Genomic DNA, 16,106 nt, shown 5'->3' with positions numbered 1-16,106 from the left:
AATTCCCTGGCAGTTGGGAGAGAAAACATGTTTTACTTGACTTCTAGAGTAGGAGGTAGAGCCCTGTATCCCATTAATTTTGGAATTCCCTAAAATAAGATTCGGAGAAGGAAATGGCAACCCATTCTAGTATTCTTGCCTGGAGAATCCCATGGACAGAGGAGCCTGACAGGCTACAGTCTATGGGGTCGCCAAGAGTTGGACACAACTGAATGACTAAGCACAGCACAAAATAAGAGTATTTGAATGCTGGGCAGCCAAAAATGACCAAAGTCCACAACACAATCTATCTCTGTTGTACAGGTTCTGGCTTATGATTCTAACTCCTGTCCAGGACTTCCAAAATCTGGGACAGTCCCAGTGTAGATAGCTATGTTCTAATCCATGGATCTTGGCTACGAAGAGTGTACAGGGGAACGGGTGTAGAAGGTTGCTTTGGCTTAACCATCTAGAACCTAAGCAGGGAAACCAATTGTACTGGTGAGATAAGGTGAGAGCCAGAATTGCATAAGAGAAATAATTAAAAGGCAGAGAGGATGGAGGCCTTGGTGATTAATCTAGAATGTGGAAAGGCCTGCCAAAGGAGTCAAAGGGGAGAATCGGAATTTCTGACTTGAGAGGGAAGGGGTGAAGACTGTGCAAATGAATAGACAGTGACACCCAAGAGAGGCAAGGAGCAGACTGGTTTTACTGCTGTTTGGGGGCGGCTGGAAGGGAAGTGTTACGTTTCAATGTGAATTCAAGATGAAGATTTTCAACACGCAGTTGACATTATAGGTTTTGAAAAGGGTCAAACGCAGGTCAAGGCGACTGGCCGGAGACCTTGGATGCAGGCCAGCTCAGCCCAGAGGGTGAGGAAGAACGCTGGAGAGAGGAGCCCAGAGATCCCCGACATTGAGGTAGAGGTCTCCGAGCTTTCTACCCAGATGGGCGCAGCCACGTGCTCAAGGCGCGCCTGGGCCGCACCCTCTAGCCCCACAGGGCCCCATCCCTCTGGGCGGAGCGAGCAGCGATACCCGGAAGTCACCCGGAAGACGAAGTCCCGGTAGGCGTCGAGCTGGGAGGGGCCCCGCCGAGGCGTGCCAGGGGACGAGGAACTCGGGGCTGGAGGGATGGCCAGATGTCCCGGTGCGCAGCGCTGAGCGCCGCGGCTGCGGCGGGGGTGGCGGCGCTAGTAGCCGCCTTGCTCCTGCTGCAGCCCGAGGACGTGGGGCAGGGGGCCAGCCTCAGGTAACCCCTCCGCTTGGGGGACCGAGGAGGCTCCGTACCCCCTGTGGTTGGAGGAAGGAGGGGCCAGAGTCGGGGACACGGGCTCCCTGGTAACGGCAATTTGTGGCACCTGGCGCAGCCCCTGTTCCAGCCCCTTCTGAGGTGTGGATTGGCTCAGGTGCTGGGGAACGGCCAGGGAGCCACGCCCTGCCGGTGACTCTGCACTTTCCCCTGGGCCCCGACTGCGGAGAAGAACCGTACCTTCCTCCAGACCAACCCACCCACCTTTGTTCCGGGGGAAGCACGGCCGCCCCTTAAACGTCCCGAGACCAGCACCTGTTAATGTTATTTTTGCAGCATGGCCGAGACAGAAGCCCTGCCGAAGCTTCGGGAAGACTTCAGGATGCAGAATAAATCCGTCTTTATTCTGGGCGCCAGCGGGGAAACCGGCAGAGTGCTCTTGAAAGAAATTCTGGAACAGGGCCTGTTTTCCAAAGTCACGCTGATTGGCCGGAGGAAGCTCACGTTGGACGAGGAAGCTTATAAAAACGTGGTGGGTATTTGCGCTGTGACTCAAAAGTGTCCCCGCAGTGTTTCTGCAGGGTGAGGGTATTTTCTGCGGGATGGCTTGCGGTGGCCCCAAGAGGTGTTCGGACTTCCCTCATAGCTCAGTTGGTAAAGAATCTGCCTGCAATGCAGGAGACCCCGGTTCAGTTCCTGTGTTGGGAAGATCCCCTGGAGAAGGGAAAGGCTACCCACTCCAGTATTCTGGCCTGGAGAATTCCATTGACTGTATAATCCATGGGGTCGCAAAGAGTCGGACACGACTGAGCAACTTTCACTTCACCTCAAGAGGTGTGCAAGTGTGACCACGATTGGTCTATGAGAGGCTTTACTGGAAGCTGGATTGTATGTCCGAGTGGGCTTCCTCCTCACTTGAACAAAGCCCTTCTTTCAGTCCAGACCCCCATAAGGTGGAGCCTAGGTGAAAGGGAGGCCAGGGAGGAAGAGAAGAGCCACGTTGCCATGGCTTCTAGAGAAAACAGTCCTTGGGCAATTTTCTCAACCCCATTGCTTGTTTTGTTTACCTGTCCACTTCACACTAATGTCAGTGAATCAGTTTGTGGAGTGGGAAACACTTTCTGGCACTGAGAGGTGCGGTTTTTCAGCTGCAAGAATTTGCCCTGCCTGACTTAGGGCTGCAGGCTTGTGTCTGTAAGTTGAATCATCCTTTTCCTGTCACTTACACTTTCTTGGTTGACCCACTGACACAGCAGATTGCAGTCTGGTGCTAATTCTCTAAATATCTGAAGCTTGATCTTGGTGGAAATTTGTAAAGGGAGTAATTTGTAAACTGTGGTAAATTAAACTGTGGTGTAATTCTGATATCTCCAACTGTTGCCACAGGTTTCACAGGCGTAACATTCCAGTTAACAACTGTCTAACAGATGAATGTCCTTGACTCCTGCAGGTCATTTTGCATATGTTTTTGGTCTCAGGATTTTTCTGTTCCAAATGGACATCTTTGTTCAGACGTAGGCAGGTAATATGTGATCTTCATAGTCTGACTTCATGGGGCATGAAGTTGGACACTTCTGGCCGTTAGAAACAAATGGAGTTCTGAGCTTTGATGGTCGAGTTTTGGTGGCACTTCTTTTGCTCAGGCACTTTCTGTAAGCATTCTTTTCTTCAGCACTGGGTACAGTGCCAGGAAAATGCTTTTGAAAGAGAGGGAAAAGCAACATTTTATGTAAACTCCTGGATGATGGGAACTTTTGAAACTTTTCTTTTTTAAATTTCACAGCAAACTTAAGAGGTTAGATGGAGTTTCATGAATGTTCATGAGTGTGAGAATTAGCAAGGGTGCTTATCAAAAGTGCAGTGTTGGCATGAGACCTAGGAATATGGCTTTTTGTCAAGCACCTGCTGCCTGATTGTAGTGCTGGTTTAGACTGAAAGAAAGATTATCTTTCACATTGTATTGCCGAAGGAACACATTTTATTGCTAAGGCATATGAATAACTTGGCCAAAATGATTATCATGCCTAGTAAGCAGCAAACCTAAGACTCAAACCTAGGTTTTGAGATTCCAGAAACCATTTCCTTCCTTGACATTATACCTCATTGGTATTTCTCCTGGTAATATACAGAGAAGTCTTTTATTTTTCCAGAGAGAAAATTATATTTGAACCTGGCTTAAGAGAGCTAGATCACCTGTAGTCCAGTTGTGTGTAGTGTAGACATTTAAGTACATTGTTGATGTTTAAATTTAGATTTATTGCTTTTTCTGGAAGAAAATGAGCTTGCAAAATGTGATGTTAAGTGAATTGACTCTACTAATATTCTCTCATTTATTCTTTAAATCTAGAGGGGGTATTTTTTTCCTGTTTGTTTTGTTTTAATAACATCAAGTAATATACAACTATGTCTCTGTTGTCTAGAATCAAGAAGTGGTGGACTTTGAGAAACTGGATGACTATGCTTCTGCCTTTCAAGGTCATGATGTTGGATTCTGTTGCCTGGGTACCACCAGGAAAAAAGCTGGGGCGGTAAGGAAGAAATACACCCTTTTCCCTTTTCTCTTGTCAGTCACGTCAAAGATTCTGTTTTTGCTCCCCCTTTTGCTTTCTATTTGCTGTGCTTAATTAGCACATTAATTAGCTAATATTAGCACTTAACACTTAAGATTCCATGTGCTGCCCTAGTATTTGCTATACTTTGAATAGTACTGATAAATTCATCTTTCCTTCAACATAATCCTTGAGTTCATATCCCATCATAGATATTTCATGGTCTTGCCTTTTGCAAATATTGTGGTCACTCCATCCTCTAACTAAGGTTTGAGTAAAAGTAACTGGCTCATGCTCTTAGCAGTAAGTGTTTTTGTTTCTTTATAAATGATTTAAATTGATCTCTCTCACTTGAGTGATTTGCTTCAACCTATTTCCATGCAGAGCCTTAAGCTTCTGTGCTAGAACATCAGAACAGAGGCACGATTCAGCTAGCTTCCAGTGATGACTCAGCCTCCAGCGATGATTCAACCCCTGTGGTGATTCAGCTTTAACTGACTCGGAACTGTCTTCACACACATTTTATTTGCTTTTTAATGATAAATTTCATTCTAAATTGCATTGGCCTCTATCTAGAAGTCAAACTTTACTATATAGTTAGAAATCAAAGCTTACTATGTAGATCCTGGGGAAGTGTTAATGCATACATCTTATTTGATTCATACCTTGACTATAGTTTATCTCTCTGACAGAATTTACTTGCTGGAGTTAAACATGTCTGTTAATATGCAGGACGACGATGGTCCCATGCGGGCTTACCATAGGTTTATAAACAGGCCCGGGCATCAGAATCATTCAGAGAACACACAGTTAAGAACTATTGATTTATACCAACCAAGAAGTTAGGCTCAGATATATTTCTCTGGACAATCCAAAGAATAATTGTATTTATGCTTTCATTAGGGATGAATTTCCAGATTTTCTGTAGTTTTGCCATGTGCCCAGAGGAACAGTCTGGTTTATGAGTTCTTTGCTGAGAAGTGAGGATTATCAAGAAGTTTGACTCTCCCAGGAATTGGCATATCATCTTTCCAACGAAGGGTCATTTTCCTGCCGAGCAGCTCATGCAGTCTTTTCTTTCCCAGGGACAGTCACAAGCCTTGTGTCCTCTAAAAGCATGGAAAAATTTTTGTTCTAGTACACTGCAGGTTCCACGGTCTCAACTGCCAACCTGACTTTGGTGGTGACTCAGCAAAATAAAAAACACTGCATTAGGCATAGAGCGGTTGATTTTCATGACAGAAGGCAAATCTCATAGGGCTCTCCAGGGGAAGGTCTATATTGTTTTATTGCATTCAAATTGCATAATGCAGTTTTAATCAGGATTTGGGTGTGTTCCCTATCTAGAATATTTTTTTGGGGGAGGGAGTTTTTTCTCCACCCCACAGGCTGCTCAATACCTTTCATTCTCCAAACAGTTTGAAAAGATAAAAGTAACTAATGAGTAAGGAAAAGACTAGTAAACCAAATATATAATCTCAGAAATTAGTTAAGGCATAAATGGTTTAAGATAGTGACAGGAAATAAGCTGACATTTCTTCCAGAAAGTCTTTTTTGTTTTTAATTTGAAACTAATTTAGATTGGATGCAGTATGAAGCTTGGAGGTTGTGATGACTTAAGGCAGTTTAAAAGAAGTGACAGTTCACAAGTGGCTAGGTACTTGTTTGATGGGGGCCTCACCCTACCTGGTATTCTGGTCAGGAACCCTGTCAATTTGGTTTTTTTTTTAAAAAGGTCATTGGATGGCTTTTGCAAAGTTGGTGGCTAGCTAAGTGTCATTCTGTAGCTGTTTTGTAACTGAAATAGCCCACATTTTCATCTAGAACCTGAGTTTCCAGTACAGGAACTTCAAGAAATTCAGGGTTTCTATCTCTAGTGTTGAGGTCATCAGAGTAGCCCACTTATTTCCCTCCGACCTTCATTGTATTAGTTTGCTAGGGCTGTCATAACAAAAAATGATAACCCCCGTGGCTGAAACAACAGGAATTTCCTATCTCCCAGGCCTGAAGCCTGCACATCTGAGATTGGGGTTTTGACAGTGTTGGTTGCTTTTGAGGGCTGGGAAGGAAGGATGCTTTCCAGGCTTCTCTCTTTGACCTGCAGATGGCTGACTTCTCCCTGTGTCTCTTCTCATAGCGTTTTTCCTACGTACTTGTGTGTGCATGCTAAGTCACTTCAGTCTGTCTGACTCTATGCGACCCTATGGACTATAGCCTGCCAGGCTCCTCGGTCCGTGGGATTCTCCAGGCAAGAATACTGGAGTGAGTTGCCAGGCCCCTCTCCAAGGGATCTTCCTGACCCAGGGGTCAAACTGGAGTCAATGTCTCCTGCACTGGCAGGTGGGTTCTTTACCACTAGCGCCACTGCGTGTGGCAGTGTTCAAATTTCTCCTTTTTATAACAAGTCTAGTCGAACTGAATTAAGAACCACCGTACTCAGTATGGGGCTTCCCTTATGGCTCAGACTGTAAAGAATCTGCCTGCAATGCAGGAGACCTGGGTTCAGTCCCTGGGTCAGAAGGGTATAGCTTCCTGGAGGGTATCCCCTGGAGAAGGGTACAGCTACCCACTCCAGGATTCTTGCCTGCAGAATTCCGTGGATAGAGGAGCCTGGCTGGCTATAGTCCATGGGGTTGCAAGGAGTTGGACATGACTGAGCAACTACTCAGTATGACCTCATCTGAACTAATTACATCTGCAAACACGGGCACATTAACTGGGGATTAGGCCTTCAACATATGAATTTTGAGGTTGCAACCTCAAATACAGTCTACCAAGATTTCTACTGACACTGGTGCTAGGGTCTGTTAGCCCGTCTTGAGCTGTTTGCAAAACCATTTCCTTTAGCAGCAGCTGGTGAGATGCTGATCTTCTTTTCACATTCACACGCCATAGTTGTCTAATCAGTGCAGGGACTTCATGACCTAATCCAGATGTGTTGTATCAGAGGTTGACTTCATGACCTGGCCCTAATCCAGATGTGTTGTATCTGAAAGCGTGTTTTTAATAGGCTTCTTGGGGGGTTCTGATGCAGCCAACTCTCTTCCTCGTGCTGGGCCTGCTTTCAGGAGGCGTTGGGCAGTGTTAGTCCTCCTCACCTGCTGGTTTTCCAGGAACTGTTGACCCAGGTGACCTTCACATTGCTTTGGTATGTAACTTACGTGCCAGTGAACTTTGAAATATCCCTTGAAAACCAGATCTACATTGGCTGTAAGTGAAGTGCAAAAAACTCACAGGTGCCACTGAGAATGGGGCTTTCTCCTTATTAAGAGAAGGATTTGGTTAGTGAGTTTGAAGGGGGTGTTATTGTAGTTTCTTTTTTTCATTTATCTCCTCACCAGCTCAGCACAGGATTCCGAAGTCCAGGCTTTTGGAGTCTGTCAAATGAACGGTGCCATTAATGTGATTAACACAGCTACTGTCACGTTTATTAGGCATCATTGAATCTCTGGGCTTCTGATTCTAATAATACACTCTTCTAAACCAGGCGCTTGCACGCTGCTGTGGGCCGAATACAGCCTGCCTGTTTTTGAATAGCCCTTGAGCTACGAATGTTTTTATATTTTTAAGTGGTTAAAAATTTTCAAAGAGGAAAAATGTGTCATGACACATGAGGATGTAAGAAATTCAAATTTCTGTATCCATAAGTAAAATTTTATTGAAATATTCTCATTACTTTATCTATTATTAATGGCTACATTTGCACAATGATGGCAGAGCTGTGTAATTACAGTTGTAAATCTGCAAATATTTACTGTCTTATCCTATAGAGGGAAAGTTTGCCAGCCCCTGTTGTCACCTCTACTGTTTTCTTTGATGTCTAGAAGGGGACTTGTGAAGTGGTGAGGTCCCAGATGGTTCAGGGAACCCAGATTATAGGCTCTGTTTGGATACCGAGTGGCTATGGGGCCTTGGGTATGCCAGTTAGCTCCTGTGGACCACGGCCTCCTTGTCTGTGCTGAGAGGGAGATGACCACTGCAGCTCCTTTGGCCTGCAAAATTCTTTGACTTTTAAAACACAGAGAAAAGAGTGCTCCGAATGGAAAAAAAAAATGTGTGAGAACATGGAGATTGACTCAGGAATCTCTGTAAGATTTTGTTTTTCTCTCCAGAGCTCCTTTGCTCACCAAGACCTTGCTTCCTACTCTGTACATGAAGTACAGATGTGCTCTCCAGGACAGGAACAAATGGGGTCTCAGGTCATACCGTCCATTGTTGGTCAGCATCTCTTTGTTTTCTAGTCTGATTTGTAGGGTTGGATTGAAAAGGGAGTGGAGGAGAAAGAATCTGAAGCAGAAATATGGCCAAGTGGGACCCTTTGCGGGATGATAGATCCTCCTTTCTTGGAAAAGATTCTTCTTGACCTTGCGTCATTCCCGCTGCTTGCTTGTCGTATCAGTCAGAATTGAAATACTGTGTCAGGATGAATTATTCCTAAGGCACAGTGTTCCCAGTGTGCAGGCGTTGGCAGATTAGAAAGAATACTTAGTAGCTTTGGATTGTCATAAGACTTAAAGAGTAATTAGAGAATTTATCTCCTTAGATGTTTGTGGAGCTCACAAAGCTCTCTCTGCTGTGTCATATAAGTATATTGTGTTTATTCTTTTGAGCTGGTACTGGAAAAGGAAATTTATAGTGGCAATTTATTTAATCAATTCCTTTTTCTAGAAGGACTCTGATTCCTCTCTTAGGGTAAAACACACCGACTGTGGATCGTAAAGACACGATAATATAATGGACTTAATGCTCTCAGAAGAGATGTCTTTTTTTTCTTCTATATGGTTAGGGAAACTAAATATGATTTTTCTGAAAATTGTGTTTCTGGGATATGGAATAGCGTGTTTTGGTTTCTTTTTCTATTGCGTTTTTATTTGAGTTGCTAGAGAACAAGAAAGGGTGTTAATAATTAGATTTTAAAGATAACTCCCTTCGGTCTGTAAACAGCATCTTCCTCACTCCAGAGAAAACCAGTTGTGTGTCGGTGTCTCTGACTCCGTCGCTGGGATCCACGTTTAGTTTGGTTTCCAAGTCCTTGAAAGCCGTTGACCCCTTTGCTTTTGAGTTTCATTCACCAGCTAAAAGGCCACGCATCAGGGTGGGGGAAGTGAAATTCAAAGTTTGTGGGCTTGGAAAAATGCGTATTTATAATCAGCTTGAGGGCTCAGAGGATTTGTGAAATCGTTTTGGATTAACAGCCATTGATTGCTAATAAAACAGTATTTCGCTTTGTCCAGAGAACAGCAGTGGAGAAAGGTATGGGCACCTTGTCAACAGGGCCCATTGAGCAGGGCTGATGGGCCAAGCGTGGGGGTCGCAGCAGCAGCAGCGTGGGTGCTCGTCCCGCAAGGAGCCCTTGTCAGCCCTTTGCCAGGCGGGTGACAGGAGGGACGCCAGAGGCTGATGGCTGGGGTGCTATTGATGTGCCTTAGCTGACTAATCAGATTGAAAAAAGTCCCATGGTATTTATGTCACTTTAATTTTCATCAAACAATTGGAGACGACAGGACTCTATTAAGGAGAGGTTGATCCAGAACTAAAGCCAAATAAATTGGGGTCTCAGTTTAATCAAATTATCCCTTTACTGGCCCTGGATTAAGTGAGAGGCACGGCGTCGGTCTAGAGCCTTGTGATTGGCTAAAGCTTTCCCTTATCTTTAAAGACGCTGATGAAAGAAGAAACGTTTTTTAACAGATAGTTCTAATAATCCTTATAAGAAATAGTGCTAAACCAGCAGCAGCAACAAAAAGGAATTTCACTAGTCACCAGTGTAATTTTATTGGAAATCATGGACCTGTTACCAAAATCAGAGTTCTGCTGAATTGGAGTGAGGGGAAGAAAATAGATATGGAAGAGAAGTAGAGTGTTTTCGAATTTTTCGGTGTCATTTTGGGTGGTTCTTGGCACATTTTCAGCACATGTAAAATCTCAATTCAGAGAATGGCTCAGAGGAGATCAGTCTCATCCCACTCTCAGAGTGTGCTGAGTATTAAAGTCAGCGTGCTGCACACCCATTAAGAAAAGCAGCAAGAGGGAACTGCATTCGGTGTGTAGGGTGGGTCTTCGAGTCCAGTATTAGGATTGAATCTCAAAGTCTACAACCCAAAAGGAGATGGGGATGATAACCTGGCTAAGAGTTAAGGTTATATCATCTAAAAAAAGGAAAGGCAAAGGAACAACAGACCTGTCCTGCAGGTCGTGGACATAGTCAAAGATTCTCTGTGGGGAGTGATGAGAAGAGAGGACAAAACAGGATTCTGGGGTAACAGTGATGCTCTGTTTCAGGGTCTGGGAGCTGGTTGCAGAAGACGTTTAGCTTATGAACACTTTATAGCCAGTCCTATACTGAGAATATGTTTTCTTTTATGATCTACTGCCATACAAAGTCTGGAAAGTTCGCTTGGGCCCCTTGTTTTAGAATTGAATTCTGTATTAGTTTCCTATTGCTGCTGTAACAAATTCCCTCAAATTAGTGGCTTAAAACAATGTAAATTTATCATCTTCTGGTTAGCAGGCTGATGTGGATTTTGCTGAGATAAAATCAAGGTGTTGACAGGGCTGCATTCTCTTCTGCAGGCTCTAGGGGAGAATCCATTTCTTTACCGTTTCTGGCTCTAGAGCCTGCGGGGGTTCATGGTCCCTTCCTCTATCTTTAAAGCCAGCAATGGGGGATCCAGTGCCCCTCACACTGCCTGACTCCAATCTCCTTTTCTGCTACCCTTTTCCACTATAAGGACTCTTGTGATTACATTGGGCCCACTTGGATAATACAGAATAAGCTTTTTCAGCATCAAGGTTGTTGTTACTGAATGTTGTTGTTCAGGCGCTAAGTCGTGTCCGACTCTTTGCGACCCCATCAAACTGTGGAAAATTCTTAAAGAGATGGGAATACCAGGCCACCTTCCATATCTCCTGAGAATCCTGTATACAGGTCAACAGTTAGAACCGGACATGGAACAAAGGACTGTTTCAGAATTGGGAAAGGAGTACCTCAAGCCTGTGTATTGTCGCCCCACTTACTTGATTTATATGCAGAATAAATCATGCAAAAGCCCAGGCTGGGGTGAATAACAAGCTGGAATCAAGATTGCTGGGAGAAACATCAACAACCTCAGATACACAGATGATACCACTTTAATGGCAGAAAGTGAAGAGGAACTAAAGAGCCTCTTGATGAGGGTGAAAGACGAGACTGAAAAAGCTGGTTAGCAGCCGTAAGTCCACCTGCACCCTTCATTCACCTTGGCCGTGCAGCCTCGAGCACATTCACAGGTGTGGGGATTAGGATGTAGGCATCTTTGAGGGGCCAGTATTCTGCCTGCCACAACAATGGATTAGTCCTGTCAGTAGCTGGAGATGGTGTGAGGTAAGAAGGAACATGGGTACAAGTGGGAAGCCCTGCTTAGAGAGTCGGGAATTTGCATCCTGCTCTCAGCTCTCTCCCTTATTAGCTGGGAGTTCTTGGATTGCTGGACCTTGTGGCCGGTCACATCTCCACAGTGAGGGGGTTGGCTGTGATGTTTCCAAAAGTGCCTTCTGTCTATCCTGTGAAAGATACATACATTTAGGGTCAAAACCTACGAGAGGGCAGATTTTGTAAAATTCATTTACTCTTAATTGAAGGAGTTTTGTTGTCAAGCATCAGCAAGAATCAACCTTAGGCACACCCATGTGCCCTCCCTCCCAAACCTCCCTCCCATATCTCTCCCCGTCGAATCCCTGTAAATGGTTACAGAGACTCTGAGCAGATTTTTAATTAAAAACAAACAAACAAAAAGTCACTGGGACAGTAATCCAGCCTTCAGATTTGGAATCTTCCTTATGTGTAACCTCATTATATAATTGTGGGTACTTGTGAAGTTCAACTTCAGTGGACTTTAGACTTCTTTTCAGCTGTCCTGAATTTGAAGATGCCTGGCTTTGTGGTGGTCCCAAGAAGCTATTACACGGAATTCTCTTTTCTGGATACAGGCATGTGTCCTTCAGTTAGACCCTAAAAATAAAACTGAATCCGTATTCTCTTGTTTACAGCATCCTCTCCCCTCCTCCTTTGACTGCCTCTTATTTTTTTCCTCGTTGGATTTGCCTTTTTTCTGCTTTCACTGGACTTTTATTCATTCCAGTATTTTTGGAGCACCTACCATGTACTGGGTGTGTACAGATGCTGAGATGTGAACTAAGAAAGACCCAACTGCTACCCTCACTGGACTGAGTCTAGATCAGGGGTCTCCCAACATTCTTAATTATATGTTGTTGTTTATTCAGCTTTTTTGTGACTCCATGGACTGTAGGCTACTAGGCTCCTCTGTCCATGGAATTTCCCAAGCAAGAATACTGGAGCATGTTGTCATTGCCTTCTCCAGGGGATCTTCCCATCCCAGGGATCGAACCTATGTCTCCTGCCTGTCAGGTAGATTCTTTAACAGTGAGCCACCTGGGAAACCCCCTTGATTATACACCTGTCAGTAAAAAATTTGCAGATGTACTCCTTACTAACATGTAAAGTGAAAGTGAAGTCGCTCAGTCATGTCCGACTCTTTGCGACCCATGGACTGTAGCCTATCAGGTTCCTCCATCCATGGGATTTTCCAGGCAAGAGTGCTGGAGTGGATTGCCATTTCCTTCTCCAGGGGATCTTCTCGACCCAGGAATCGAACCAGGGTCTCCCACATTGCAGGCAGATGCTTTACCGTCTGAGCCACCCGGGAAGTAAAGTATGTTGTAAAACATAAAAGTTGGAAGTTAAATAGACGTCATTCTCATAGTGCCTGGATAGTGTTGGCAGCCATTCTTCTGAGACACTACCATGTTAAAGTTAACACTGAAAAAAACAGAGAAGACAGGAGGAGGATGGTAAGACTGTAAGTGACCAAAGACACAGAAACATGAGGCTAAACACCGTTTCCAAGCCTCATGATATTATCGTTCCTTTTGTTCATTGCAGATTTGCTCGGTGTCTGTGTTTCAGTGTCACTGTCCTTGTTTTTCATCACAGTCTGGCCTCGCTACTGAAGCTGGAACATCCGTCCTGAGCGTCATATCGGAGCCCTTCCCAGGGTCTGAGCCTGATGTTCATGTTTTACTCTGATTCATTTTGCTTGGATCCCCTCCCCTCCCCACCACTGACTGCTTACCTGCCACCCAAGCTGAGGAGTAATTTTTAAGATGAACTCACAGCTGTTTGGAAAAACTCATTCTTTTTGCCCTTAGGAGGGATTTGTCCGTGTTGATCGTGATTATGTCCTGAAGTCTGCAGAGCTGGCGAAGTCTGGAGGGTGCAAGCATTTCAACTTGCTCTCCTCTAAGGGAGCTGATAAGTCAAGCAATTTTTTATATCTGCAAGTCAAGGTTTGTGCATGTTTCTGTCTTTTATGTACTTTGGGGAAGCCTGGCTTTTTGGCAGTAATAATATAAAAATGCTAGGTAATACCAAAATGCATTAAATGCATTATGTTTTGCATTTTTTATAGCTGCAGGGACTGCTCTTTTGCAGGGCTATATTTAGTAATCAAGAGTGATTTGAAAGGTAATTTCCAGTGTCTTCCCCTTTGTTGATTATCTGGTTAGCATGAAATGAAATGTTGCCATCTCTGGTATTAAAGATCCTCAGAACTCTAGCATTAGAAGAGACTTTGAGATAGTTCAGCACATCTTTTTTCATTTTCTACTGCACGTCATCTCTTCCTTCACTCTCCAGACTCTAGAATCTAAAACTCTGGAAGAGGATATTTACAAATATTGAGACCTGCAGAAGCAGATTGTCTTCAAAACCCCAAGTTACTCTTGTTGTTAGCATTACAGCAAGTTGGTCTTGATTACATAATAAATGTGTTTTTTGCTAACAGGGGGAAGTGGAAGCTAGAGTTGAAGAGTTAAAATTTGATCGTTATTCCATATTTAGGCCTGGGTAAGTATTCCTACTGCCTAGGAGTACCCCTTTAAGTTGGTTATTCTCTAGGAGCTGGTTTTTCGTTTGAAGAGACTGACAAATAAGATATCTATGATGTGAATAGAAGTTGTATGGAGGGAGAGCACTTCCTCGAAGAACCCAGCTTTGGGCTTTCAAGAAAGGGGTAGATGCTACGTTGTTGGTGCCACGTTCAGAATAGTCTGGAATTTCCTGGGTAGCGTTTGCTGCCTTCTTCAGAATCCTCTTCATGCCCAAATAAGACTGTTTTCACACTGGATCGGTGTTTGGGCTGTCCTAACAGAGTAACACCACAGAATGGGAGGTTACCAGTCCAAGATCAAGGTACCATCAGGGTTAGTGTTGGGTGACGTCACACTGGGGATTAGGGCTTTATCATGAATCTGGGGAGACACAGTTCAATTAACATCCTGTATGGTGTGAGACTCCGGGAGATAGGGGAGGAAGGGGAAGCCTGGTGTGCTGCAGTCCATGGGGTCGCAAAGAGCTGGACACGACTTAGTGACTGAGCAACAACAACAATGGTCTGAATGCAATTTACCATCTCTTCCCCTGCTTTTCTTTTTCTCTTTAGAGTTCTCTTATGTGATAGGCAGGAATCTCGCCCAGGTGAATGGCTGGTTAGGAAGTTCTTTGGCTCCTTACCAGAATCTTGGGCCAGTGGGCACTCTGTGCCAGTGATAACTGTGGTCAGAGCAATGCTGAACAACGTCGTGAGACCAAGTGACAAGAAGAAGGAACTGCTGGATAACAAGGCCATCCATGACCTGGGGAAAGCTGATGACTCTCTCAAGCCATGACCACACTGGAGAAATTTTTTTTTTTTTTTGTCAGATTCAACACCTACCAGCTAATTGGTAATTTCAGAGTCTTAAAAAAAATGTGCTTTGACTATGGTTTTCAGTTTTTGTCCAGTCAAAAAATTATTGTGCTCTGCCTCAGTGTTTTAGAACCTGGGGCTTACCTCATGGCTCAGATGGTGAAGAACCTGCTTGCAATGTGGGACACCCAGGTTCAGTCCCTGGGTAGTGAAGATCCCTGGAGAAAGAAATGGCTACCCACTCCAGTATTCTTGCCTAGAGAATTCCAAGGACAGAGGAACCTGGTGGGCTACAGTCCATGGGGTTGCAAAAAGTCAGACATGACTGAGCAACTAACATTTGCTTGCTTGTACATAAGTAGACATCACCTGGGGAGCCTTTCAAAAATAGAGATCCACCAGCTCTCTGGTGGCCTAGTGTCTGATATTCTGCACAGAAATAAGGGGTTCATAGGAGGGCCTGAGTCAGAATTTTCTGACTCAGAACTTTTGCGTTATGGGCACAGGAATCTGTTGTTGAAGCTTAATGTTCTGATGCCGCTGGCACAGAGGCCAGCTTTGAAATGCTTTTCTGCAAAGTCACAGCAGCAGTGCACACTTTATGTATCATGCAGATGAGTTCTGAAGTAAAATTGTTTACATTTGTGTCTTTGAGTTACCCTGTGCTGACTGAGTGTTCAATGTGTAAGTGAATATTGTGCCTTACTACTTCTTTTGGATATATAATAAAAGTTACTATGTAGCCGAGCTTATATAATTCATGGGAGAATTAAATAGAATAATTAATATGAATGGATAAGTCGTGGGTGCCCTTAGATTGTTAGAAAATGCCCAGGTTTCATTCAGAATATGCAGTGCATTGACCAGTGGGGTGATAGAATAGCAGCTAATATTTATCAGGGGATTGCGAAATGCCAACCTTTATATGTGCTGTCTGTCCTTTAACCCTCCAAGCAATCCTTATAATTCACATCATCCCCATATCTCAGATGGGGAAACTGAGGCTCACTGTGGCTAAGTGCCTTGCCCAAAGGCCCAAAGCTAAAGCCAGGAAATAGCAGAACCAGGATTCTAACCCAAGTCAGCCTGAATCCATAGCTTCTGTTTTCAGCCACTCGGCAAGAGGGTCCAGTGTCCGTGTATTTCCAGGAAATTCCACCTAATTGTTACTGGATCAGTACATGCCATGGATGCATAAGATAGAAATATTTGAGTTTCTCTATTGGTCTAGGATTTCTCTAATGATTAACCACAAAATGTTCACATAGCCAGTTAACATGTCTCAAAGTGCTTCACTTTAAAAATTATGGAGAAGGAAAGGAAGATGCAGAAGGAAAGGTCAGAGTCAAGAGGAGCACACATCATGGGGCAAAGGATAGCAGTGAAATTCGTCTTAACTTCTGTGCTGGGGGAAGCCAAGTAGTGAATCTCAAGCTTCAGTGGACGCCAGAAGATACAGGCTATCCCCTTTAATGGGTGTGTGTGTGTTGTGCTTATTTGCTCAATCATGTTGGACTCTTTGTGACCCCACGGACTGTAGCCCGCCAGGCTCCTCTGTCCATGGGGATTCTCCAGGCCAGAA

General features: G+C 44.3%; 1 protein-coding gene across 2 annotated transcripts; it reads left to right on the top strand.

The window, feature by feature from the left end:
* Nucleotides 1–1,026: 1,026 nt before the first annotated feature.
* HTATIP2 (HIV-1 Tat interactive protein 2) lies at nt 1,027–15,271 on the top strand. 2 transcript variants are annotated; one of them, XM_070782470.1, is made up of 6 exons: nt 1,027–1,045; nt 1,567–1,762; nt 3,651–3,758; nt 12,987–13,124; nt 13,622–13,683; nt 14,279–15,271. In XM_070782470.1, the coding sequence occupies exons 2-6, from the start codon at nt 1,568–1,570 to the stop codon at nt 14,502–14,504; spliced, it is 729 nt and encodes a 242-aa protein (XP_070638571.1). In that variant the 5' UTR covers nt 1,027–1,045; nt 1,567; the 3' UTR covers nt 14,505–15,271. The 2 variants fall into 2 exon arrangements, with proteins under 2 accessions (XP_070638571.1, XP_019810799.2); XM_019955240.2 differs by lacking the exon at nt 1,027–1,045 and adding an exon at nt 1,052–1,230.
* The last annotated feature ends 835 nt before the right edge of the window (nt 15,272–16,106 follow it).

Source organism: Bos indicus, chromosome 29 (genome assembly GCF_029378745.1).
Source record: "Bos indicus isolate NIAB-ARS_2022 breed Sahiwal x Tharparkar chromosome 29, NIAB-ARS_B.indTharparkar_mat_pri_1.0, whole genome shotgun sequence".
Taxonomy (NCBI): Eukaryota; Metazoa; Chordata; class Mammalia; order Artiodactyla; family Bovidae; genus Bos; species Bos indicus.
Note: the sequence above shows the minus strand (reverse complement) of the source record. Positions and strands in the feature narration are given on the sequence as shown.

What these genes read in the sequence shown, in the direction of transcription:
- HTATIP2 (XM_019955240.2), top strand. Translation starts at nt 1,121, where the DNA reads ATGTCCCGGTGCGCAGCGCTGAGCGCCGCGGCTGCGGCGGGGGTGGCG. An exon ending in AGGAAGCTTATAAAAACGTG is followed by an intron (nt 1,763 to 3,650) that starts GTGGGTATTTGC and finishes TCTGTTGTCTAG; the next exon opens with AATCAAGAAGTGGTGGACTT. An exon ending in TATTCCATATTTAGGCCTGG is followed by an intron (nt 13,684 to 14,278) that starts GTAAGTATTCCT and finishes TTTTCTCTTTAG; the next exon opens with AGTTCTCTTATGTGATAGGC.